We start from the raw sequence: 12,404 nt of genomic DNA, 5'->3' as shown, positions 1-12,404 counted from the left end.
GTCATCCGCAAACTTCAGGAGTTTGACGGACGGATGACTGGAAATGCAGCTGTTGGTGTACATGGAGAAGAGCAGAGGAGAAAGGACGCAGCCCTGAGGAGATCTGGTGCTGATGGACCGGGAGTCAGAGACTTGTGTTCCCAGCTTAACGCACTGTTTCCTGTCAGACAGGAAGTCTGTGATCCACCTGCAGGTGGAGTCGGGCACGTTCAGCTGGGAGAGCTTGTCCTGAAGCAGGGCGGGGATGATGGTGTTGAAGGCAGAGCTAAAGTCCACAAACAGGATCCTGGCGTAGGATGCTGGGGAGTCCAGGTGCTGGAGGGTGAAGTGGAGGGCAATGTTAACTGCGTCGTCCACAGACCTATTAGCTCTGTAGGCAAACTGCAGGGGGTCCAGGAGAGGGTCTGTGATGGCTTTGAGGTGTGCCAGCAGCAGGCGCTCGAAAGACTTCATTACCACAGAGGTCAGGGCGACGGGTCTGTAGTCATTAAGTCCTGTTGTCCATGGCTTTGTGAGCACAGGGATGATGGTGGAGGACTTGAGACAGGCTGGCACATGGCATGTCTCCAGGGAGCTGTTGTAGACACACCTAATGACTCCGGGAAAACCCCTAGGGCACAGTAGGCATTCAGAAGCACCCAGGCTGAGAAGGCCCACAAACCAAAGAAAACGAAATATTGAGTGGTAGGCTAGGCTACATTTGTTTTGTCAGTAAGAACGGAAAACAAGACAATGAGCAAAATGTTACTGTAGTTTTCGCCCCCAATTTATTTTGAATAATAACTAAATAATGGTCTGTGTCTGGTTTCTGTGACTGTAGGCTACCGAAAAAATGAACTGCACGTACCCTGGCCCAAACAGTATGGACCATTAAAAATGGTTCGGACCCGAGCAATCTCTCTGTGGATATGCTGCTCTGTTTGGGACTATCGCTGTTACGATAGTAGGATATTGATTGGATGAAAGTATCCGCTGGGCGTGATCAGTCATGAGCAGTCGAGCACCGGATGTGAGGGAGGATCAGAAGTTAAAGAAAAGTTTTTGCAGTCGGAATGCAGAGATTTGTTAAGCACATTTGAACTGAAATCTGTTGATAAAATATGAATACACCCATGTCAACGTGGAGCTGAATTCATCTGACAAGAACATTCCCAACAAAGAAAGTAAGTTAAAATCTGAAGATAATGATACTACTACACAATTTCGTTAATGCTAACGCGCTACAGTAGCGTGCTAGGGCTAGGTCTAGCTAGTAAGTCTCTGACTGAAAAGAATGAAAACAATGCCCGTTGGGATAGCTACTCTAATAATAACACGGATAGCTGTAGCATGCCACCTGACAAAATAAGTTTGTTTTAGTTTGTCCACAAAATTGTTAAATCCAAACGAATAAATAGCTAGACTAAATACAGTAGCATTCAATGTTTACTATGCGTCTTCAGGATTTAATCATGGGCTCAACTAAGCAACGTCACTCTTGACTGTACATTTGATCGCGATTCGGTAACTTAACTTGAGAGGGAACAGCTATTAACTATAGTAAAGCGTATTGTCATCGTGACTAAATGTATTGTGTTTGTTCCACTTTTCTATGAATTGTTTGTTCAACTAGTTTGACCATCAGTTTTGCCTCGTTGTGGTCAATCACCATCTCCATCTCCCCAGTGTGTTCCAAACAATCAGCACCCAGGATTTGAGAGAGACAATCGGTATGACAGCGCAGTTTAGCATCGATGACGCTTTTGTACTGGAAGGAGAGGAGGATGGAGTGGTATCGGAAGGTGAGGCAGAGGGATGGAAGGGGTCAGAGAAGGAAAAGGATGGAGATACGAAATTTGGGACCCTATCCTTTGTCAAGTCCCAGAGTCACCCCTCCACAGCCGCAACTGGCTCTCCTGACCACAGCAATCTGAAGTACCAGGTTAACTTGTGTTTTTCTTACACATTCATAATGTAGTTGACAGTCTGATCCACCATTTAGATCATTTTGTGTGAGAACATACCTGAATCATGAGTACTCTGAACTTGATTTGGGCAGACTAACACTAACTAGATTCTCTTTACAATTTTCTCCAGAATCTGGAAAATGAAGATGGCTTGGGCAGTAATATCAATTCCTCCTTCAATAACTTTTTTAAAATAAGGTAGGTCTTCGAACATTAAAACTGAGAGTATTGTTTATCAGATATGAGAGCATTATCATAATAATCAGTACTGACAATGCTTAACAACTTTTCTCTTCTCCAGCGATCCTGCAACATTGTCTTACTGCAGCTCACAGTGGTCCTTCAGCACTTTGAGTTCTGTCACTCATCTCTCTGCCCACTGCTGCGGGTGAATACACACAGATCCAGTCCTACATTAACTAATTGGACAGTGAACACAAGGACTAGCAGATCACACACACCGCTCCACATTACTGAATTAATGACAGAGTTTTGGTTTTACACTTTAGGTGGACATCTCACCCGCTGGTGAAGAAGAACAGGAGAGTGGTCCTCGCCTCATTCCTCCTCCTCATCACTGGAGTTGGTACGTCAGAGACTTTCAGTAGTAACAGTGTAGACATTTGTATGCATTTGGTTAAAATTTAGGTTTTCTTTTAAGACTACCATTCTGCCCAATGTGGTTCACTTATCCAGAACCATTTCTTTCTTTCATCGCAGTAGCCTTTGCTTTTGCATTGTCTGCTGCTGTAACATTGTTATCACTTATCAGTTTCATACGGAGATACACAGAAAATAACTTCACTGGCTTGTTTTGTGTGTTGCTTTTCTCTTCCAGCTCTCATTTTCACAGGTGTTGTAATACAGTTAAATCCACATGCAGGTAAGGTTGACATGTATTTGTCTTGTTTTGACATACTGTGAACTGGAAACAATATGTATAAGCATAAGCAACATCACATACTTTTCTATTATGCATTAAGAAATGCAATGATGAATTGTTGTCATCAAACTTATTTCTATTCAAAGTTTTCAGATCTGCAAACAGGTCTTGGCTGACACCGCCCTGTGTGAGTCATTATTTTGGGGTCTTACTCGGTAACCTTTGACTTGCTTCCTCAGGTGTCTCAAGTGCTATTTTTTTCGTTCCTGGCTTCCTTCTCTTCATTCCTGGCGGTAGGTGTATCTGTTGTTATTTAACTGAATTTGCTATTGATTAATCACTTATGTCTTTCTCTGTCCTGCAGTTTCAGGTTCGAGTTATTTTTCAGTGCACAAACATCCTTACTATACTTGGAATGGACAAAAAAGTAATCAGAGTATTTTCTATCTTTTCTAGTGTACCATGTGATTTATATAACATGTGCAGTTCGGGGACGAAGAGGCTTCAAGTTGTTCTATCTGCCATACTTTGAAAAATGACCCTTCTCACTACATTGTTTTGTGTTTTGCTACCAATATTGCAATTTTACTTCAGTCATTTATGTAATAGAAAAGAATTCATCCCATGGATGTATTTTTAACGTAATTTTTTCACTGACCACTACTAACCGTCAAACCACTTTGTGCCTCAATGAAATGCTTCCAGCACATACCCATATTGTGTGGGAGAAGGAGAGCGATTTTGTCTTGCCTGTGTAAATGTTTTGTGATTGAATTATGACTGTGAAACACAATAAATCTTGTTTCCTTTCTTCTTCTTTTTTTTACATTTTGGGGCTATTCTTACTTTAGCTTATAGGAGTCTCATAACAAACGGAGGATGTCTATGAACTTTGTTGATATGCAGAGGGCAATAAACAACATCACATGGCTCTTTGCTCAAGGTCGTCACCAATGACGTCTGTCAGGAGTCCGATTTCTCTCGATCTTTCCCGAAGCGAAGGCATTCGGTTTGCATCGCTCTAGCTCGCAATTTTTTTATTTTTTTTTACACTGGTGTAGCAAGGATGGAGGAACTGGCACTCAATCTAATCGCAGAGGGGATTCAGAAAAAAGTGACCAGTCCCGGGAAAGGGGAGATATCAAACTTCCCCGATGGAACGAAGGCAAGTTCTTATCAAGATCAACTGTTGCTGAATTATATTTCCAACTATGCGAGATACCATTTTAAGGCGAAGCTCGTAATTGACGCGTTAGCTAGCTTAGTCTAGCGTTAGCTGATGTAGCTAGCACACTAGCTATCGAGCTGTGACTTACTTGATTGTCCGTACCATTTTAATTTTCTCTGCTATGTAAAATGGAACTTGGTTGTTAGGAGCAAATGTCATGGCCCTTTGCAAGTAAAAGCGTTTGTTAGATAGGCTAATATGTATGCAGCCGAATTATTTCTTCAGTTTGGTTGATTCTTGACCAAGGGGTAGGCGGGACCGGATGCTTGTGTTTTTAAGAGAAACGATTGGTCGGTCTGTCCTTGCGCTTCTGTTTTCGGGCGTTGCAATTGGATATAACATGATATTGAAGGTGCTGTTTACAAATCATCAGCTAATGTTACATTGAAGGCCTTTATCCCATCCCGTGTTTAATAAAATCACAGATGTTTGTTGGATTATCACAACTGGACTGCAAAGAAAACGAAGGAACGCTATTTGTTACACCACTTCAAAACTCCTCACATGCACACCCATTGCTTTTTATAATTGTGATTATAAACCACAAGCACACTAAATTGTGGGATGAGTGGTCGCATAATTTTGCGGGAGGACGAGGACACAGAAATACTCTGCTCTATCCGTATGACGCTTTAGATATCAATTTTAAATGAATCTAAATGAATTTAACAGACTTGTGTGTTTGACCAGGTCTTATTCCACTACCGTAGCAGCCTGTGTGATGGCACGGTTCTGGATGATTCTAGAAACATGGGCGGACGAAGCAAGCCCATGGAGCTCATCCTGGGCAAGAAGTTCAAGCTGGCCGTGTGGGAGAAAATAGTTGCCACCATGAGAGAGGGTGAGGTCGCTGAGTTCACCTGCGAAACCAAGGTGGGTGTGGTCAGCCCTGCTTTGGTTATTGTAGTTAGAAAATGTACAAGCAACCTGAACATGTCATAGAACTGGTTAATTTGTCTATAAAATGGCACTACAGAATTATTCCTATAACTCATGACAATGTTTTCACCTGTCTGCCAATCTTTTTGCCTCCCTACCTCTCTCTCCTCACCTCCTTTCTTCCCTCTATTTCTACCTCCCTTTATTTTCTCTCTACCTCCCTTTGTCCCTCCTTTTCTCTCACCCTTCCTCCCTCCGTCCCTCAGCACACAGCCCTGTACCCATTGGTGTCCCAGTCCCTGAGGAACATCAGTGCTGGAAAGGACCCCCTTGAGGGCCAGAGGCACTGCTGTGGCATTGCCCAGATCCACTCTCACCACTCTCTTGGCCACCAGGATCTGGACCAGCTGCAGGCCCACCCCCAGCCCCTGGTCTTTACCTTGGAGCTCTTAGAGGTGAGGATGTCCATCTGGGTATGGAGGTCGAAACCTGGGTCACATCCAGTTTGGCATAAAGTACCCTCAGACAATTTAGTATTTAATGTGTTTGTATTATGAAGCTTTATGAATAGCTTATTCCACATATTACCATCATGACTCGTGACACATAACAATGTGTCACGAAATTAATGCAGGCAAGGGGGACATTGTTGTGCTAAGAGTTTGAATACCAGGGAAATGCTCATCCTAATCTCTTGTAATAGCCTGGTTACATTGACATTGTTATTTAGCAGACGCTCTTATCCAGAGCCATTTACAGTAAGTACATTCCCCTGAGGCAAGTAGGGTGAAGTAGGGTGAAGTGCCTTGCCCAAGGACACGTCATTTTCGCACGGCCAGGAATCCAACCGGCAACCTTCTGATTACTGCACGATTCCCTAACCGCTCAGCCACCTGAATCCACCTGGTTACATCTTGCCCCTGCCGGATAACTACACGGGTTTCTTGTCAAAGTCATTGGAACTCTAACCCCACATAGAACCACCACATAGGTGATTTAAAACTAAGAGGGAAAGGACCAATAATTCCAATTGACTTGGTAAAAAACCCTTGAAACTCTTAACCCCCCCATCCACCCACCGTTCCTCCAGGTGCTGCCCCCAGGCTCGTTCCGCCTCGACACTTGGGCGATGAGCGACGAGGAGAAGTTGGCAGTGGTGCCGAAGATCCACGAGGAGGGCAATGCCCTCTTCAAGAAAGGTGATGTGAAGGCTGCCACCGAGAAGTACCACAACGCCATCGCCTGCCTTAAGAATCTACAGATGAAGGTGCCAGTCCTGTGCCGATTTGTAATTTTTTAGCTGGGTTCATTGTATGATAAGGTCCTTCTAACCATTCCGTTCTAAGCGTCATATTTAATATGAACCATTTTTACAAAATGCATGTATTCATATATGTACAGGCATTATGTAATGCATATGTTTACTGTTATATTGTATACTAACACGAATCAGTACCACCTGCTGATTCACTGGTATCCCTCTCGTCCAATCAGGAACGTCCAGGGGACGAGACGTGGATCAAGTTGGATCACATGATCACGCCTCTGCTGCTGAACTACTGTCAGTGCAAGCTGCAGCAGGGCCAGTACTACGAGGTCCTGGATCACTGCTCCTCTCTGCTCTTCAAATACGAGAGTGAGTCATGGGCCGAGCACGACAAGGTTCATCCTGACAGCACCATAGGATGTTTTGGTTTGTTTTTACATGGCAGTATTTTTAGTCATATTTTGTCAAATCAGAATATCCCATGTGCTCACTGCTCAGTGCTCTGTTCTTCCTAAGGTGGTTCAGTTGGCAACATTTTCGAAACTCACTCACTCCACTTTGTAGAGAAAATGTGTCAAATGTAACAGTTCAGTGTTTTGTGACCCCTCCCCTCTGCTAGACAATGTGAAAGCCTACTTCAAGCGTGCCAAAGCCCACGCTGCCGTGTGGAATGAGACGGAGGCTCGCGCTGACTTTGCCAAAGTTTTGCAGCTGGAGCCGTCGCTTGGGCCTTCGGTGGCCAAAGAGCTGCGGGCCATGGACGAGCGCATCCGCACCAAGGAGAAGGAGGAGAAGGGTCGTTACAAGAGCTTGTTCAGCGACACTGCCAGAGAACAACAGCCAGCCACCGCCACCACGGTAGGTGTCAAACTGTACAGAGGCACAGACGCCTCAGTAAATAGCTAGTACGCTCAAAGGAGTCGGTTCAGACTTCATTAGCTGTTATGCTCCAATGAAGAAGCATGCTCTGAAAAACCATACACAGAAATGGAAGGAAACTGAGTTCTAAAGCCTGTTTTCTTGTTAAAGTTAGTGTCCTATGCTAGAAGGCCAGCTGGAGAGCTAGTTGGAAATATAGTACGTCCCATGCATTCATTATTTGGGTTGAGGCATACGTCTGGATTGCATTTGTGTTTCTTGTGTGAATGCAGGGTTTTGAAAGTATTCTTTTGTTCTTTATTTGTCAGGGTTAAACAGGACAACATTTCTGACTGAAATTAAATGGAGGGGGCGCAATCGTGGACAAATTACTGACTCTGGTTTAATTGTATGCACACACCAAAGCCACTTTCCTTGAAACAGTTTTGTCCAGGTGTCAGACACACACACACACACACTAGCTCACATACGTAGACCCCCACAAAACACATGCACACACGTCACTGGTTATCAAAAATCAGAACCCATCTTATTCTCAACATTGCATCCTACATGTTACATGCACGCTCGTCTTAAGCACGGTAAAACACAAATGGTTGTTCAATCCAGCCTGTGAGACTGGGAAATAACATATCGTCAGAGACAATCATTTAACATCATAGATATGTATGGACGCCTTTAATATCCATCACCACCCCCCCCCCTTTTTTTTTTAACCCTCCCCGTGCTGTATCTAGTTATCTTAATGTTACTTCAATTTCTATTTTTATCCGTATTATCGTGACATTATAACTGACATTTCATTTCCGATCCATGTTTGTTTGATATATTGTCTATATTAGTATATACCATATTATTTCTGCTCAATATTTTGGCCTCTTCCACCACCACCAGCAGCTTGCTTTGTGGTTAAAGACTGCACTTTGTGAAATCAAAGCCCTGGTAGGTGTTGAATGTCACTTGAACCAGGGGGATATTGAAGCAGTGTGTGCATAGTCAGATGGCCCTGTGCCCGATCCAGAAACAAGCCCTAACTCCCACACCAATAAAATGTTGTCCTAGAAGTATAAGTTGAATATGGTATGGCTCTAAATACCATACTGAAATTATTTTCGCCAACCTAATAATCTTAAAGGGGCACAGACCTTGGTTTGCAAACAAACAGATTAGCTGTCATAGAGAACATCAAAATAACCAGTTCCATGTTGGATGCAAATGCCTCTTTGTCTTGACAAAACTGAAAGGTTTGGATAGCTGAAAGCTGCATACTAGAGGATTAGATCAGTTAAGTTATAGTAGAGATTGGAATGAACAGCCAGGCCTCACAGATGTTAGTATCCAAGGGAAAAAGACTGAGAATGAAAGTTGATTGAACTCCAAAGTTCCAGGTGAACAGTTAAGTTTCGGGTAGCACCCTATATTTACACATCCTATGACTGACAAACCAATATATTTTACATGTTAACATGAGCTCATTTGTCTTATAGGTCTACTATAGGTATAATGTCTTCATACGTTTTATGTAAGGACAACAGCAGGGTTTCATTTTTTTCCATGTATTTTCTTTCTCTCTTGCTGGTGTATTGTGAGAAGCAAAATAAAGATATTCTCCTGTCGGTACATTTCTTTGTATCCAGTTATGCACTAATTTAACTGTCTTGGATCGGGTACATCTTCCTGTTGTCAATGTGGAAACTGCAGCCAGCAAATCCTGAGATACAACTTAATAGTAATTGATGTTAATATGAATGGATGATTAAGTATGTTAGTGGCTTAGTTGGACATTAGCTCCTGTGTGGGTCGGAAGGAAAATACAGTCACGGCCTAAAGTATTGCCAGTGACAGATTTTTTGTTTTGGGGGGCAATGAAGCTTTTATTTCAAATGTATCTGATCACAACAGCTGAAGCAGCAAACTTTCAAAACAAAATGTTTCACTGCCAATACTTTTGGCCATGACTGTACATGTGGTAAGTACACCTGCACCATGGGTTTTAATCCACCTACACATATACAGTATATAGTTCTTCTCATGTTAAATACTAACACAATTGAGCTTTATAGATTCTAGATATTGCATTAACTTTCAGGTGGGGTAAGGCTTGCTACATGGGTCACATCCCTTACCTATAGGGGAAGGTAAGGCAAAGATCAGTTGACAGCCGATCATCCCCTATGCCGTGGGCCAATTTCCCCAGTAGAAATGCAATGGTTTCTGATAACGAAGACAACACAAACAGGTTTAATTTAAAAACTTGTTTTTTATATTATTGTAATTAAGATTCAATAAACTGCAAAAATCGGGTTTACAAAATTTGCCATACTAAGAAACAGACCAGGTACAGGGAGGTAAAGTGTCCCTGGGTGGAAACAGTAGGGTTGTGAATCTGGGGTATTGTCAATATGTTTTGCTTTAGAGCTCAACAGATAACGGCATTGAATTGGACTTTGGTTGTACAGTGGTGTCAGTATAGCAGCTTAGAAAAAAAACGTTCTCAAAATAATTTCACAAATCTATGGCTACCATGCCATAATGAAAAGACAATACCAGCAAATTATGTTTCGTGGCTTCTCTCGTTTTCACATAAAACATTACCCGTCTGCGCCTGTTACCAGCTTGTATATAGAAATCCCAACTCCTTATGAAACCCCTTAAATGCACTGGAATGAGTGATCATGAAGTACAGATTAAAATCTTTATCAAAACAACCTTGTGTGGGGGGTAAGGAAAGTAAGATAAGAGGAATTAAGGGTACAGTAGATTGTTGTAATTACGACAGAGGTTGAATCCCTGTCCTCATTTTATCATTACTATCTCTTACGCACCACCAAGACATTTTTCTCCAGAACATTAAGAAGGATTCCTAGAGAGAGAGAGAACATAAGGGAATGGAGGACTAACGCTTCAGGTTATGTGACAGAGACTGGGTCACAGGAACAGGAGGCTCATAATGAGGTCAATAGAAAGAGGGATAACGGGATCCAGTGAAGGGGTTATGTACGTGCACTTCTCTCTGTTTCTGCCAGACAGTCTCTCACCAGCGCACGGGCATGGATAATTCCTGGAGGGAAGACAAGAACAAGAGATACCTACAATAGGCTGCGGCAAAAGTGTGTGGGGGGGAAATATCTCAGATATGCCTAACTGGAAATCATTTGTAAAATCAACATCTATTCACTTAGTAAAATTTGGAGTTTGTTTTGTATTGATTCATCAGGGCACAGTACCTCTCTTTAGCCTCTCCATGGCGCTCTTACTCCCAGCATAGGTGGGTCGGATTTCACGGCTCATCTCCTCAATAACGGACAGCAGCTCACTGTATGTAGAGCCCTGGGACACCTTCACAGGCTGTGTGTGTCCACAAAGGAGGGTGAAACATAGTGTGGAGGTTGGGTGTTTTAGCCTTTACAGACATTACAGTGATAGAAAGCAAAGGGCAGTGAAGAAATAAGAGTTTAAAAGGTTTTTGAAATTGCACCGATACCGTAGCATGAAAAGCAACAAAATAAAGATACTCTAAAATCGACAATGTACAAGATCTCTTAAGAGGGTGCACCTGAACAAAGCCCATGGAAGGTGGTCCAAAATCACTGAAGGCCGGCCGGAAGTTAGATGAGGAGGGTAGGGACGGGGAGGGCACACTGGAGCCTGTGGAGGGAAAAGACAGATGAGATGCACTACTAGGTCAAATTAACATCCTCACCAACATCATCCAGACCTTCGGGAGCGTGGTGGTCCTTTGGTTAAGGTCAAAGGTTGAAACGGTGGCTGGTAGCCGCTTTGTGTGTCTAGACCGAAACTCTTAAGAGAGCCGGGCAGTCATGGTTAGGCAGGGTACTGTATAAGCCTAGAGATTTATCTGCACATCACAAGCCAAGGATCCAACTTGGGTTTCCATCCATTCACAGCACACAGAGGATGCAGGATGCATTGCAGACGACTGACCCGGTGGGGTGTGGTTGGAGCCGGACGGAGCGGGGGCGATCGGTTTGTAGCTCATTGTGATGTCACTGCGCAGCTCCCCGTACGTCGCGCCGCTGCCGTCCGTCCCGTCGACCCGGTGTTTATACAGCTTTACTGAAGGGCTCGAGCTCCTGAGAGCTACAACACAGTCACACAGAGCAGAGTTTAGCACAAACAAGCCTACATGGTCTAAACAGTGAGCCTGCCACCAATATGGTAGACTAGAAATCACACACCAAAAAGCCTGTTGACTGGAAAGTACTGCAGTCTATGCTCTGAAAAAGAACAAGATGTTAAGATGAAACTAGGCAAGGCACTTCTGGGGTCCATGTTACGTATAACTTCTCATGCAGGCTATGATGCGGACAGGAATCGACTTCAGGCTCAAGACGATAAAGACAAATGGCCAAATCGGCTTCAACTTAAGAAACCGACAGTTAAGACGCCTAGTCAGCAGCCAGTGATATAATTAGGATATGTAGCCATCATCTTATATGTATTTGTCCGATTTGGATCTGTATGCTGCGGGTGGTAATAGGATGTGCACATGTGGGATCTGACCCCGACAAGACATGATCTGATTCTGACAGAAGCTTCTCACCTGGTCCACCATGTTTAAGCTAACTAGGTCGACATACGTCGACCAACAACATTCTTAGAGAAAAGTGGCCTGAATTAATGACTGGAACCATCCAACAACAACGAATGGCATTTTGGCAACTTATTTGATATAAATAATGCCATTACAATAGCACTAGCAAAAAAAACTGGCTAGCTTGTTCACACTGTTAGCAAGCTAGCTCTAGCTGGCTAGTAAAACTAGACTGTATAGCTAGCTATCGTCAGAATTAGCTAGCAAATAAGATACAATAGACAGCACAAAGAATGACTAAACAGTAACCCGAGTCTCAATGTACGTTCTACTAATCTTAACATCACGTCCCTAATTACAAAAAGAGCAAAGAAAGTCAGAAACTGTGTTATAATTAATCTCACCTTGCTACGGAAAGATTTGAAATCCTTTTCAGGACGAAAAGCTCCCACTCATGTACTACGCCTGCGTGTTAGATTAAGAGGCGTGGCACTTTTGATGGATATTCATTCTAGCGTCATTTCACTAATTGTCATTGGTTAAGAGACGGAACATGCAGTAACAAACATTTAAGACTGAACATTTAAAATACATTCATATAGACTATATTTATATGGTTCGCATCATTTGCGAGCTAGTATATGAAACATGTGTCCACATATTACTGAGACATTTGAGCTGAGACAGTTTATATGCTTCAAGCCCCAATGCACAGTAACTTTGTGTAGCTGTTTGGTTCTACAAAAACTGTAATTTCGATGGGTTGT

The 12,404-nt window shown here is 43.0% G+C and overlaps 3 protein-coding genes across 6 annotated transcripts; 2 read left to right on the top strand and 1 right to left on the bottom strand.

The window, feature by feature from the left end:
• The first annotated feature begins 989 nt into the window (after positions 1-989).
• On the top strand, positions 990-3,645 carry tmem134 (transmembrane protein 134). Of its 2 annotated transcripts, none has more exons than XM_062478584.1 (8): positions 990-1,163; positions 1,666-1,921; positions 2,077-2,144; positions 2,248-2,334; positions 2,456-2,532; positions 2,785-2,829; positions 3,069-3,122; positions 3,286-3,645. In XM_062478584.1, exons 2-8 carry the CDS (start codon positions 1,712-1,714, stop codon positions 3,366-3,368), a joined length of 624 nt encoding a protein of 207 aa, XP_062334568.1. In that variant the 5' UTR covers positions 990-1,163; positions 1,666-1,711; the 3' UTR covers positions 3,369-3,645. The 2 variants fall into 2 exon arrangements, with proteins under 2 accessions (XP_062334568.1, XP_062334569.1); XM_062478585.1 differs by having other exon boundaries at positions 1,613-1,921.
• Positions 3,646-3,832: 187 nt separating this feature from the next.
• aip (aryl hydrocarbon receptor interacting protein) lies at positions 3,833-8,707 on the top strand. The gene is made up of 7 exons (XM_062478580.1): positions 3,833-3,994; positions 4,748-4,930; positions 5,203-5,391; positions 6,027-6,203; positions 6,431-6,572; positions 6,823-7,061; positions 7,391-8,707. The coding sequence occupies exons 1-7, from the start codon at positions 3,896-3,898 to the stop codon at positions 7,394-7,396; spliced, it is 1,035 nt and encodes a 344-aa protein (XP_062334564.1). The 5' UTR covers positions 3,833-3,895; the 3' UTR covers positions 7,397-8,707.
• cdk2ap2 (cyclin dependent kinase 2 associated protein 2) lies at positions 7,808-12,130 on the bottom strand. 3 transcript variants are annotated; one of them, XM_062478589.1, is made up of 6 exons: positions 12,042-12,130; positions 11,028-11,183; positions 10,639-10,730; positions 10,310-10,430; positions 9,209-9,296; positions 7,808-8,793 (listed from the first exon to the last, which is right to left on the bottom strand). In XM_062478589.1, the coding sequence occupies exons 2-6, from the start codon at positions 11,080-11,082 to the stop codon at positions 8,766-8,768; spliced, it is 384 nt and encodes a 127-aa protein (XP_062334573.1). In that variant the 5' UTR covers positions 11,083-11,183; positions 12,042-12,130; the 3' UTR covers positions 7,808-8,765. The 3 variants fall into 3 exon arrangements, with proteins under 3 accessions (XP_062334573.1, XP_062334572.1, XP_062334575.1); XM_062478588.1 differs by lacking the exon at positions 7,808-8,793 and adding an exon at positions 8,961-9,084; XM_062478591.1 differs by lacking the exons at positions 7,808-8,793; positions 9,209-9,296 and adding an exon at positions 9,323-10,143.
• Positions 12,131-12,404: the final 274 nt, after the last annotated feature.

The sequence above is a fragment of the Osmerus eperlanus genome, chromosome 14 (genome assembly GCF_963692335.1).
Source record: "Osmerus eperlanus chromosome 14, fOsmEpe2.1, whole genome shotgun sequence".
In the NCBI taxonomy this organism is placed as follows: Eukaryota; Metazoa; Chordata; class Actinopteri; order Osmeriformes; family Osmeridae; genus Osmerus; species Osmerus eperlanus.
Note: the sequence above shows the minus strand (reverse complement) of the source record. Positions and strands in the feature narration are given on the sequence as shown.